This window comes from Lepidochelys kempii, chromosome 18, assembly GCF_965140265.1.
Source record: "Lepidochelys kempii isolate rLepKem1 chromosome 18, rLepKem1.hap2, whole genome shotgun sequence".
In the NCBI taxonomy this organism is placed as follows: Eukaryota; Metazoa; Chordata; order Testudines; family Cheloniidae; genus Lepidochelys; species Lepidochelys kempii.
In genome coordinates this window covers 18,086,438-18,099,090 of record NC_133273.1, presented here as the reverse complement: position 1 = coordinate 18,099,090, position 12,653 = coordinate 18,086,438, and the positions used below count along the sequence as shown (strand labels likewise).

General features: G+C 50.0%; 1 protein-coding gene across 3 annotated transcripts in view; it reads left to right on the top strand.

Moving 5' to 3' along the window:
- The window catches only part of TMEM240 (transmembrane protein 240), a 35,178-nt gene extending 22,747 nt beyond the window's left edge, over nucleotides 1-12,431 (top strand). For all 3 annotated transcript variants that reach the window (XM_073317046.1, XM_073317044.1, XM_073317047.1), the window contains exon 5: nucleotides 5,609-12,431. In XM_073317046.1, coding sequence (XP_073173147.1) covers nucleotides 5,609-5,757 — 149 coding nt within the window. In that variant the 3' untranslated portion in view covers nucleotides 5,758-12,431. The remainder of the gene's footprint in view (nucleotides 1-5,608) is intronic.
- The last annotated feature ends 222 nt before the right edge of the window (nucleotides 12,432-12,653 follow it).

The following is a 12,653-nucleotide window of genomic DNA, read 5'->3' as shown; positions in this document are numbered from 1 at the left end:
GTGGAAAATACAGTAGCAGGTATAAATACAACGACTTGAAATCCTATCGTCTAATCAGTGTCTGTGTAAATTACACTCTCTAAATGCCAGTTGAGGTCTGTTAAATTACAATTTGCTTTTTTTAAAAGAAAGCTTTATGCGCAAACCTATAAAAAAATTCTAATTAGGGAAACTGTCTGCCTCTTTCTAAAAACTTCCATCAGAATGATATTAATTTCTCATTAGAGCTTCCAAATCCCCAGCAACCTGCCCAAGCAATTTCTGAATTGGGCTGTCTCTTAAGACTTCTGTGCTGTCTGTTCTGAAGTGGAAGGCTCATTTTCAGAGGGGTCCTGCAAGATCTAAGGTATACAGCTAATGATGGGGCCGTACTGCCGCCCTCTAGCCATCCCACCCGCGGCCATCATATCGTCAGATCTCATGAGCTAAGCAGGGCTGAGACAGGTTAGCATGTGGATGGGAGGAGAGAGAGAGAGACAGCTGGAGCATCACAGTCTTTGAGAGCTGATTTCTTTAGTTATGTGTCGGGTTGAAGTATAAATAACTGGGTGGAATCTTTAACTCCTTGTAAACAGGGTCTTCATAGACAACTGTTAGTAACTTAAAGGGGGAAAGGGCCCATCTATCTCTTTGATCTAGCCAGTTTTTCTTTCATTCCTTCTTTTTGCTTTTCTGTGTACACATGCCCTATAAACTTTAGAGGGGGTTAAATAGCCAGTGATTCATTAGGGCAGTAAATTGCACTGTCTACTCCTCTAGGCCTCCCAGGCCAGAGATGTGATGTTCAGGAGAAAATAGGACCCCGCTGGGAAAAATAAATACCTTCCCTTCAAACCGCCCATCACTAGAGGCAGTGACGTGGAGCTGGGATGCGTCAGGGGAGCCAGCCCATGGTGTCCAGCTAGGGTGACCAGAGGTCCCGATTTCATAGGGACAGTCCCGATATTTGGGGCTTTGTCTTGTATAGGCTCCTATTACCCCCCCGGCCCTGTCCCGATTTTTCACACTTGCTGTCTGGTCACCCTGCGTCCAGCGCTTTGGGCACTCCTGGGTAAAAGCTGCAGAGGGGGCCCCAGCAGTTTGTCACTTGGCCGGATGTGCAGAGTGCAGCTGTCATGCTGGCAATAGGGAGGGCAGCTCTTGAATGCAGAGGTAGCCTGTGCTCCATTGTGGGGGAGGGTGAGTGCCCCCCACAGGGCGTCTGGTGAATCAGCATTTGTGCATGCTCCCAGGCTTAGCTCTGTGTGTCGGTGTGTCTCTGTGCAGCCGGGCGGGTGTGCCTGTGGTTCGGTACGCGTGCGGGTGTGTCTAGGCATGTCCACGTGAGCACACACGCAAGTGACCGTGGGGCTGTGAGTGAGCTTGGGGTGGCTGTGTGTGTTTGGGCGTGCGTGCGTGTGCACACAGGCAGACAGCTGTTTGTGCGCGGGCGTGTTTCCATGTGAACCTGCCTGGCCTGTTTCAGGGGTGGTTTGTGCGGGGGCAGCTGGGGAGCACACCGGCCTGGCTGTCCCACTGAGCTTGAGCTGAGTGAGGTCAGCTACTCTGGAAAGTGCTCGGGGACCAAAGCAGAGCCAAAACCCAACAACAAAAGAATGACACCCCCGCAGCAAAGAGGAGCCCTCCAAACTTCTGGAAGCAGAATAACAGCTCCCCTGGCAAAGGCTTGGGGAAGAAGGCAGGAGCCCTGCTCAGTGGATTGCCCCCCTGAACAAACTGCACATGGCTCGTCTCCAAGAATGCACCCCTTTAGTCTGGGGTGTCCCACTGGAAGTGACTTGGCTTGGGGCCTCCTGTAATCTGGCCCTGACGCCTTGCAGGGAGTCAGGCAAAGCTGCGACCTGCCCCAGTGCAGCCAATCCCTGGCTTCCCAGCAGGGCAGAGAGTCTCCCCTGGGAGTTTGCAGGGGTGCAGCTAGATGGGACTCACAAAGCCCCAGAAGGGCTTAGAATAAAACCTGGGATGGATTCTCTGAGCCAGATCCATCACTGTTCATCAGCTGAGGGGGCTGGTGGGGATCCTCGCACAGCAGCAGCCCCACTTCCATGGCCCCAGGGGGTGCTGTGTAAGGATTCTGAAAAGTCACCCCACTTCCCTCTGGGCTGCCCAGGCCCCATCCGCTCTGCCTTCATCGGCCCATCCTGGAATCCCGCTGTGCCCAGAGGTGTTCCAGGGGTACTAGCAAGGGAAGGAGTTGACCTCTGCCCTGCACTCCTTTGTGCTAGCATAGGGGATGCAAAAGGGCAGCGTTGAATTGGGCCCTGTGGGGGCAGCTTGTCCTTCGGCTGTTCCAGAGTCCTCACTGGGAACCGGGAAGGGCTGTGTCCAGAGTGTGTCACGTCTCGGCCAGGCAGTGCATGCGTTTGTCTCAGTTTATCCTACCTTGGAACAGCATCTCTGACTCTGAGCATTCAACAGAAAAATCACAAGTCAGGCCCCTGCAGTCATGAGATTTTCTAAAACATCTACCTGAGATTTCTGAGCCTTTAGGGGTCCCGTTTTCAAGCTCTTTTCTGTAACCAGGGAAGTGAAAAACTTCCCCTTTCAAACAAAAGGAAAGAGAGCTGAGATTGTCACCTGACTCCAGCCGCTGGGGCTTTAAGAAAATTACCAAATAGCATGAGACTCAGCAACGCCTAAGGCTGCACACGTCGGGTGGACAGTGTTTTTAGTCCTACCTGCCTTTTTCTGTTGGGAGCTCAGTCGAATGGAGTGTGGAGAGGGGCAGTTCTCTCTCTGTTCACTTTGCTCTCCTGGGAGGTTACAGACGAAGTTGGTTCTTCAGAGAAAGGCAGGCTGCCTTTCATAGCAGGCACCTTCACTGGGAACCCCGCATGGGGACTGGCTCCACTTGGAATAATGAAGCAGCTCCATTGCTGAGAATTCTTAGCCATTGCTGGACTGGGGTTCTGTCACTGGCAGGCCGGGGGTTACAGAAAAATGGCCCAATAAAAGCAAACTAAAAATGAAATAAAGTGGCTGTAGCAGAGCAGGAAATGAAATGAACCCCGTGTTTGAATCGTAGAATCATAGAATCATAGAATATCAGGGTTGGAAGGAACCTCAGGAGGTCATCTAGTCCACCCCCCTGCTCAAAAGCAGGACCTATACCCAATGAAATCATCCCAGCCAGGGCTTTGTCAAGCCTGACCTTCAAAACTTCTAAGGAAGGAGATTCCACCACCTCCCTAGGCAACGCATTCCAGTGTTTCACCACCCTCCTAGTGAAAAAGGTTTTCCTAATAGCCAGTGTGCAAGGACACACTGAGGTCTGAACATCTCCAGCTGCTGTTGTGTGGTGCTTTCCGGCTTCACCGCATTTTGCCAACTGATTAGTCCACTCGTGAGCCAAGAGTAATTATTACCATGAGCCGCATTTTACAGAGGGGAAACTGGGGCACAAAGCAACTAAATGACCTGCCCAAAGAGGGGGAGAGGCTGAGATTAGAACTGTTGTATTAATTTAGATGCAATGTATGGCCCCTTAAGTGTGAAAGGTGTTAACAGGACCCTGTTGCCATCCAGCATCAACAGCTTTGAACGAGGGTCAGTGTTTGCTGTACAGAGTCCTCAGCCTGCTTAGTACCATGGCATACCCACCACTTAAAAGCCTTGTATTAAAGGTCCATAATAAGAAGGAAACCGAGTTAAAGCCTTTGAAATGTAAAGCATCATGTTCGGCTTTCGTTTTAATAGCATTCCGGGTTCCCTTTGCGGTTGGCTGGAGAGCATTTTTAGAAGGAAAAGACCTCCTGTCTGGCAGCCTGTGAGCTGGTTTCCGAGATGGTGCGATCTGTCCTTTTTAGGGAAAAGATGAGTTCGCTGAGATGGGCTGGAGCTGGTTTTGGTTAAAGACCAATCCTATTTCCTAGAATCATGCCTCCCCGTCTTTCCAGACGACCATACCCCTTTCAGGAGTCTGATTTGTCCTGGGTACCCCCAAGTTTCACCTCACTTCATAACTACTTGCTTACAAAATCAGAGCTAGAAATGCAAAAGTGGCACAGCCTCGCTGTTACTGAAAAATGGTTTACTTTCTCATTTTCACCATAGAATGATAAAATACAGCGATTGGAATATGAATATTGTACTTCCATTTCAGTGTATAGGTTACAGAGCACTATGAACAAGTCCTTGTCTGTAGGAAATTTTAGTCTGTACTGACTTCACTACTGCTTTTTATGGAGCCTGTTGTAAAACTAGGCAAATACCTAGGTGAGTTGATGTACCCCCTGGAAGACCTCTGTGTATCCCCAGGCGTACGTGTGTGTACACACACACACACACACACACACACACACACACACTTCCGCTCCTGGCTTTCAAATTTTTTTTAAAAGAAAAAAGGTCTAGCTTTACAATTGTGAAGAAAACACGTCCTAAGGGTAAATTGTTTGTGGGTTGTCTTCCTGAGTTTGCAAACTGCCTGAAACTGCTGCTTTGAAAAGTATAAACTATCCCATTCCTCTCAATGGCTGTTGACTCTGAACCCTACAGCTGATAGTTTAAATGTCAAGAGAGTTCAACTATTTCACTGATGAGTGATTTTAGCAGAACTCTTCAGCTAATAGTCCATCTCCCACACTCCATGACTGCCTTTGACACTGACCCAAAGAGGGAAGTCAATATCAAAATGAATACAGGGGCCACGGTGCTGATTGCATCCTTTAATACCTTTAAAGACCCACTGCTGCAGAATTTTTCATTGTGGCTGCAGGGACCTTGCTCCAGAACGTAGGACCAGCATGGTATGGGGTCCTCCGAGCAGTGCAGTCTCCTTGCTTTAAAACAATACTTCTTGTTTTGTTTATATAGTCCCTGCTATCCACGGATCTGAGAGCACTTGTGGACAAATCTTTCCCCCCACCGTACCCAAAGAGGGTACAGGGTTTGGGGAGACTCCTGAGGGGTTACACATGTGACATGGGGGGGCTCAGGAGAGCAGGGCAGAGGTGGGCTGGGACTGCCCCACTGGAGATCGCCAGTGCTCACCTGTGATACACCTTTACTCCCTCTTGTAAAAAGAAAAGGAGGACTTGTGGCACCTTAGAGACTAACCAATTTATTTGAGCATAAGCTTTTGTGAGCTACAGCTCACTTCATCGAAAGCTTATGCTCAAATAAATTGGTTAGTCTCTAAGGTGCCACAAGTCCTCCTTTTCTTTTTGCCAATACAGACTGACACGGCTGTTACTCTGAAACTCCCTCTTGTGATACAAGTCGCTAATACTAGCCTCAGCTTTCAGATGGAGAAACTGAGGCATGGGGAGAGAGGACGCGACTTGCTGCCAGGCCACACAATGGGTCAGATGCTGAGTCGGGACTAGAACTCAAGGGCCAGCTTCTCTTATCCCTAAATACACTCCCCTGCTTTCTGATGTGCTGTCCCCTAGTTACGCAGCATGTCTCACACACTGTTGCCATCTTGGCCAACATGCTGGGGGGCCTGACCCCGAGACCTCCCGAACTAAAAGCATCATCTGCTGTCACCTGAGCCAAAGCTCTCCAGCTGAGGCTGTCACCGGCTCCGGGGATGACCCGCCCTGACCAATGGCTTACGGCCCGTTCAGCCACTAACCACTTCTTTCTCTTTTCTTTCCCCTGCCAGACAATTCTTGGTCTTGGATTCCGAAATTTTGTAACTTGAAGGAGTTCAGGAAACGTCACCACAGGCAGCACGAGGAGGCCACCGGGAACATGGTGCACATCAAGCAGAAGCTGTACCACAACGGACATCCCAGCCCCCGACACCTCTGAGAAACGCCTTCCCCTCCAGAGGCTGCAAAGCCATTTTAGAACTGGGCTTCTAGGGGAGCGTCTGTGAGTTCACTCCTCCATGGAAGACAGTGGAGGACACCATTTTATTTACCTAGGCGGGGTGATTCTGAGGCACGCCGCGAATGCACAACTAAGCCAGTTCTGGCTGCAAGGCAGCCAAGACATTGCACTGTGTTCATCGTTTTATTGTCAGACTTCTGTAGATATGTAAAAAAAAAAAAAAAAGGGGGGGGGGGAGGGGGAAAGATTTGCATTATACTTCCAAATCCCTGTCCCCACTGTTTGAAGTTCTCCTGCACCTTCAGTGTACCTCTTTTGGAATCTGTTCTCCTTGGGATCTGCTCTCAGAAGACATTAACGATGATCAGTCGAGAGCTAGAAGGCCTTTCAAATTGTTTTGCTCCATGATGTTTCCTTTCTTAGGATGATTCATGCCGCCGCAGGTTTGGATGGGGGCTCGTGCTGGCGCGTTTCCAAGGTGCAGTGTCCCTTTTTCTTTTGGCTTTTAGTTGTTTATTTTTTGCGGTCAATGAAGTTCTAGACAAACACAAATGAATTGTTCTTCCTGTTGGTCTACAGCGAACCCTGCCTTAAGCAAAGGCCCCCTAGGAAGCTGCAAAGAAATCACCCACCAACCAATGGGATTTTAGCATTTTAAGAGGGCTGATCCTGCTCCACCTTGCACCAGTTTTATGTTGGTGTCACTCCATTGATTTCACTGCTGTCACTCCGTGTTTACACCAGCATGAGAGGAGAATTGGAGCCAGGGCCTTGGATGGGGTTGCTCCCAGGGCAAGAGAGGAGAATAAAACTCACGGAGATAAGTGGAGTTACATCCCCCATAAGCAAGGGGAAAAATCAGGCCCACCACTTGCTATATAAATGTTGTCAGTCGTTCACCGCACCCCCGGGAGGAAGTGATGTATCACCCCCATGTGACCAAAGGGGAAACTGAGGCACAGAGAAGGGCTGTGCCAGTGAGTCAGTGGCAGAGGTGGGAGTAGGCCCTGGAGACTCCCCGCTCCTACTGTGAGTAAGGGGCGAGGGGCCGGCCCCAAGACCTGAAGGGCGAGTCCTGTATAACACTAATTTCTAATGAGGGCCTGTTGTAGTATTTAGTGGGCTTGAGTTTAAAGGGCAGAGGAAAAAAACGTGTTGAACCGTACCGGGAAAAATGAATGTCCCTTCTGTGAATTCTTGGATTCTGTGTGAACCCGCCTCGGTCTTGATTGCAATGTCTGGGTGGGGGAAAAAAGAAACCAACACACACAAAAACCCTCTTTGTCTTATTTTTAATTGGCTTCCTCTGTCTGCGACCAGTTTAATTTAGAAAACAAAACGCAGACCCAGAGCTTCGATATTTCATAGCACATCTGGCCTTGTAGTCACACCTCCTGTCTGGTTGGAAAATACGTGGCCAGCTGATCCACATCGGTGCTTGTGCGTTTGTCATTTAAGGCTTCCTGGCTGTAGGCACTTGGAAGTGTTTGGTTGAGAGAAGCTCCTTTCCAAGGCAAAGGGTGTTACAGCCGGGGTGGGTGAAATGACTCTTGTGAATTGGGCCTTATGGGCTAAATCCTCAGCTGGTGTAAACTGGCATTGACTTCAGCTGAGGAGCTGGCCCCTTGCCGTCAATAGAGATTGGCTAGCAAGCTGTCTTGGATGATTTAGACACAACAAATCCTGTGTCTGGACAGAGGGTTAGACTAGATGACCCGGGCGGGACTTTCTAACTCTGTGATTCTATGATGCCAGTGTACACAGCCCGAGGATCTGCCTTTCATTTTTTTTAATATGTAAAGCAGCCCTGTGGAAGAAAATGAGCTTTACATCAGCCTGCCACAGGGAGCCTGCCACAGCAGTGAGCGGAACTAGGTGATCCCAGGCCAGGCTGCATTAGAACTGTAGTTCTGCTCTGCACTTTGACTTTGTGTTGCTGTTTCACGCGCAACGCCACTTACCAATGAAAAGTGCCCAGGGATGGCTCACGCTGCTCCAGCCGTGTGCGAGTTTCAGGCCAGGTCCTGCCTCTCGCCCAGAGGAAGCGAAATCCTTCACCATGCACGGGGCTGTGTCCATTTTCCATCTGGCCTCTTTTCCATACACAGACTAGTTTAGTTCCCCCCCCCCCCCCCCGCTCACCCCACAGCCCTCCCTGAGCAACGGCAGGCTGTGGGCGTGATGCCCAAACCTGGCTAAGCCTCACGCCGTGGAAAAGAGCACATCCTCACAGCACAGGGTTTGACCCCCACCCCCCCTCCCGGCCGCTGCAGGCAGTGGCAATACGCAGTGAATTTAATGCACTTTGCAACAGGCATATTCAGCAAAAAGCAGCTGGGCCACAGGCACCTCTATGCAAAAAGGTCGGTGCACCCCTTATGCCCGGAGGTTGCTGGGTGGAGCCTCTGCACAGGTGTGAATTCACCGCCTCCAGGGCCGTTCTTACGTATGTTGCACCCACATGACTTTGTTGGCCTGATTCGCTTCTCCCAGTGGTTTCCCGGGGTGGGGGGTTCCATGACCATCACTAGAGCGACTCCAGATTTCCCCCAGTGTAACATAACAGCGGTCGGACCAGGGCCCACTCCCAGGAGGGGAAAACCTGTGCTACAGCTGGGCACTTCGTGAATGTTGGGCCCTAGGGAACCGAATGGTGACATTCAAGCCTGCAGAGCGGCAGCAGCCAGCCTAGCCTCCGGGTTTACAGGCACTCCTAATGGCATGGCCGCGCCGGACTTTTTCTGCCGAGGCAGCGCTCCCAGGCAGCTCCAGAGAAGCATTAGGTAAAAGAGTGCTGGTTCTTTGGTGGTTTGTTTTTTTAAGAGCCCCTGTGGTCCCCCCCCCAGTATCAACCCAATGAGCATTAACGGGGTGGAAATTCCAAAGCGTTTTGATGGCGCAGAATCGAGGCCCATCCCATCCCCAGTGCTGGTCTTCCCTGGCCTTGACTGCCGCCGTCTGAGTGTGTGGGCTAGTGTTCTGTTGTCCAGTTGAGCCCGTTACTGTTGCTTGCAGCTCAGCTGTTTGTGACGTCTCCTGTCCTGGCGTCCCCCTTCCCCGTGCACGTGTCTGTTTTGCTTCTGCCTGGATGTTTGTGTGGGGTGTTTTTCCTCATTTAATTGTCTGAAGTGTAATAATAGTGGCTTGTTCGTTGTGCTCTTGCCTCTGATCCAGTCTAAAAACCACAGACAGCGAGAAGCGGGGGGCCTAGGTAGTAAGGAACGTCTGCAAAGCAGGGCTCAGGGTGGGTAAAGAGCAGGTGGGTCCTAGGGAATGGGGAAGCCTGGGCAGCAAGATTAGCGTGTAGCCTGTGATGGCAGCTACAGAGGGACGGGGCCTGGGTAGCGCTGCATGCAGCTTAGTGCTCATGAAGCAGCTGCTTTGGAGAAGGTTTCGGCAGAAGGGGAATTTTCTGCAGCCTCAGGAGGGGCTATTTTTAGAGCAGACGGAGCTTAAAACTGTCTCTCTGCATTTGATCTCAAGAGCAGGGATTGGAACTAACATTTTCCCCTGTAATTTCAGACCAAGAGGCCCTGTGATTCTACCACTTTCAATAAAGAACAGAGGCATGCTCCTGTAAGGGCTTTAGCAAAGGAGACGGGCCTGCTGACGTCCCCCAAAGTCTGCCAGCAGCCCCTCTTTAAAGTCAAGCCTCCTGTGCCCAGATCTATGGACTAGTCCCCAGCTCCTCAATGAAATCCCTGCAGATCATGGTATTTAGACTCAGTTCTGCCCATCCCTAGTTCTGGGCTTTCTTTCTCTTACTTCTTTCTTTAGGCTTAAAGACCCATACTTGACACAGGCAGGTCTTTGTTCCTGACAAGCCAATCCACTCCTTTTGTTTAGTTTCCCCCTCTGACATCATCATCACCCTTCCTGACATCAGGTTTGGTTTCTGCTGAGCTTGGCGGCTTATAGGTTAGGAAGAAGTATCAGGCAATGGGTTTAATGGTGCTGCACCAGGGCGATGTGGTGCCTTATTGGTTAGAGCACTCAGGCAAGCAGGGTTTTATTTTCAGCTGTACCCCAGTCCTGGTGGGTGACCTTGGGCAAAGCCAGTCACTGCCCTGTGCCTCAGTTTCCCCATCTGTGAAATGGGGGTGATGATACTGACCTCCTTTATAAAGTGCTTTGAGCTCTACTGCAGAACAGCACTAGGGGAGTTAGATATAATATGAGGGAGGGTTTTGACACCTTAGTTCTATGCACAAGTCTTCACTACAGAGGGAAAAGAAATGCCTAAAGTATCCGTTAAGAAACCAGATGGGGGATTCAGGTCTGGGCTGAGCACCAGCACAAGACCCATATCTCATGGGTATCACCGTTTTCTCAGTCGCACTGGCCCTCGGGGGGAAAGGGTGTGATCTCATTCCCTTACACTAAAATAGTAGGGGGCCAGCCCAGCAGAAATCAGAGCCCCATTGCGCCAGGAAGTGACAGTTCTCCCCTCAAAGAGCTCAGAGCCTAAATGGTGGCAAAAGAGAGGCAGAGGGAAGTGACTTGCCCCAAGTGCCCCAGCAGCTCAAGGGCAGAGCTGGGACATTGAGCCCAGTTGAGTACTCTATCCACTAGGCAATGCTGCCTCTGCATTAACTGTGTTTTTTGTGAGGGGGCATGTTGGGGAGGCTTTCAGGATGGGAGCTTGAAGAGGGAGTCAAGAGCATTCTGGAGCAGCTGCTTTAAAACCTTGTGTACACTAAGGAAATTATGCAGCTATTTCATAGACTCATAGACATGCAGGGCTGGAAGCGCCCTAGAGCTGACATCCAGTCCAGCCTCCCACAGTCAGGCAGGCTCAACTAAACCTAGAGCCTCCCTGACGTGTTTCTCTAATTACAATGATGGGGCTTCCACACCCTCCCTTGCAGAGCATAATTGCCCTTAAGAGTTCGAAAGCTTTTCCTGCTAGCTGACCTAAATTGCACTTGCTGCAGATTACGCCCATTATTTCTTGTCCTACTTTCAGTGGCCATGAGCTCAAATGCTCATAGTTCTCTTTACGACAGCCGTTAACATGCTTGAAGACCACTATCAGGTCCAGCCTCAGGTCTCTTTTCAGGGGGACTAAGGGCGCTCCAGTTGTTTAACCTCTCCTCCTAGGTCAGGTTTTCTGTTGTCATTTTTGTTGCTTTCCTCTGCAATTTGTCCACCTCTTTCCTAAAGCATGGCACTCAAAACTAGACAGTATGAAACCAGCTGGGGCCTGGCCAGGACCCCATAGAGCAGGACAGATCCCTGCCGTGTCTTACACACAACACTCCTGTTAATACATGCTAGTGCCAGGGGCAGGCTGAGGCTACGTCTACACGGCCAAAAGAAAAGGGGGGGGGGGGCAAAGACACAGCCACTTGGCTTTTAACTGAGGTGAGCAGCTTGAGTTACACGAGCGTTGGCAAACCAGAGTTAAAAGCCAACTTGCCGTGTAGACATCAGATGGGCAGGCTCTCATCGAACCCTGCTTACAGCAGCTCTCATTAACCTGGGGTGTCAAATGCCAGTGGCCTCCCATCACAGCTTAAGTCTCACTGAAAGTCAATGGGACTTAGGCACTTTTGAAAACACACATTCACGACCGGTCTTGATGCTGCAGACCCCGCTGGTCTGATTCAGTGAGCCAGGAAACGGCTCTGAGCTGTAGGCGAGCTATTGGAAAACGCTGGGGCTGCAATGCATGCATGCCCGGGGTGGCGTTTTTGTGTTTCAATACCTAGGGCAGGAGCGGGGAGTGCAGGAAAGGAAGTTTAAGAGGTGCTGTGATGCTGAGCTGTCAGTTCATTGCGTTCTGGTAAGATTCCAGTCGTGTTGCTGTTTCTGTCTGGGTAAAAGCGTGAGTTAATTTCTCCCTGGGTTGGTGTGTGTAGGCGTTCCCATTTGTATTACATGCTATGTTTTCCATACGATCCTCCATTCTATGGCCATATTTATTTTTAACTGTGGTCGCTCATTTTGTTCCCTTCTTCAAGCAGAGCACTGTGATTTATGCTAAGAAACGATGCAGGCACCATGAGTGATTAGTGTCACCCCAAAGGCCTCAATCCTGTGAGGTGCTAAGCACCCTTCCTTCACAATGACTAAGGCAGCAGAGTCTCTTACAGGATCAAGGCAGTTCTAATAACGCTCCACTATGGGGACACTGTAGCAAAACTTGAAGTAATACTTCCCTCAATTTGTAGTCCCGTTCGACCTGTTTTCTACACCCAAAAACAATTTTGCACACATCAAAGAGAGAAGTAGGCTCAGCCTACGTTGGTATTTCCTGAGAGACAGAGAGAGATTATGCTTTTATGGATTTAATCCTGCAATAATCTCTCTTGCGATCTGAAAAGCAATAATGGCTAATTTTCTTTTTGATGCGCTTGCATAAATGAATGTCATCTGTATTTCGTATTCTCCTGGACGTTGGGCTCGGAGCTGTGCTGTTTCTGCGCTGAGTGAAGGGGAGGGTGAGCAGCTCCTAGTGAAAGCTTCAGCAAGCTTTATGGGCAGGGGGCACACTGTGATTTTTTGGGGGGGTGGGATGGGGGGGAAGTCAACGAGTGAATGTATTTCAGCCGAGCCTTCCCTTTCGATAATGTTTGTGTAATAGGTGATCGATTTAGCCGCCTGAAACCAAGCCCATCCTTTGCTGTTTGTCAGTAAAATAGTTTTTTGCATGTTTTGCATCTGTCTGGTTCTTTCCAAACTTTTGCAGAGAGGGAATCTTTTTAAAAGGAAGCAGGTTATTCCAAACATAGGGAGGCGGCTTCTAGTCAGTGTCACTCCCCTGGCCTCACAGAGTGTGTTGGCCCTGAGATATCACAGTGGTGGTGATCAGTACCTCTGCTATGTCTTTCTCCAGCATTATCTGTCCAGCGGCAGCATATTGAATAATGGAA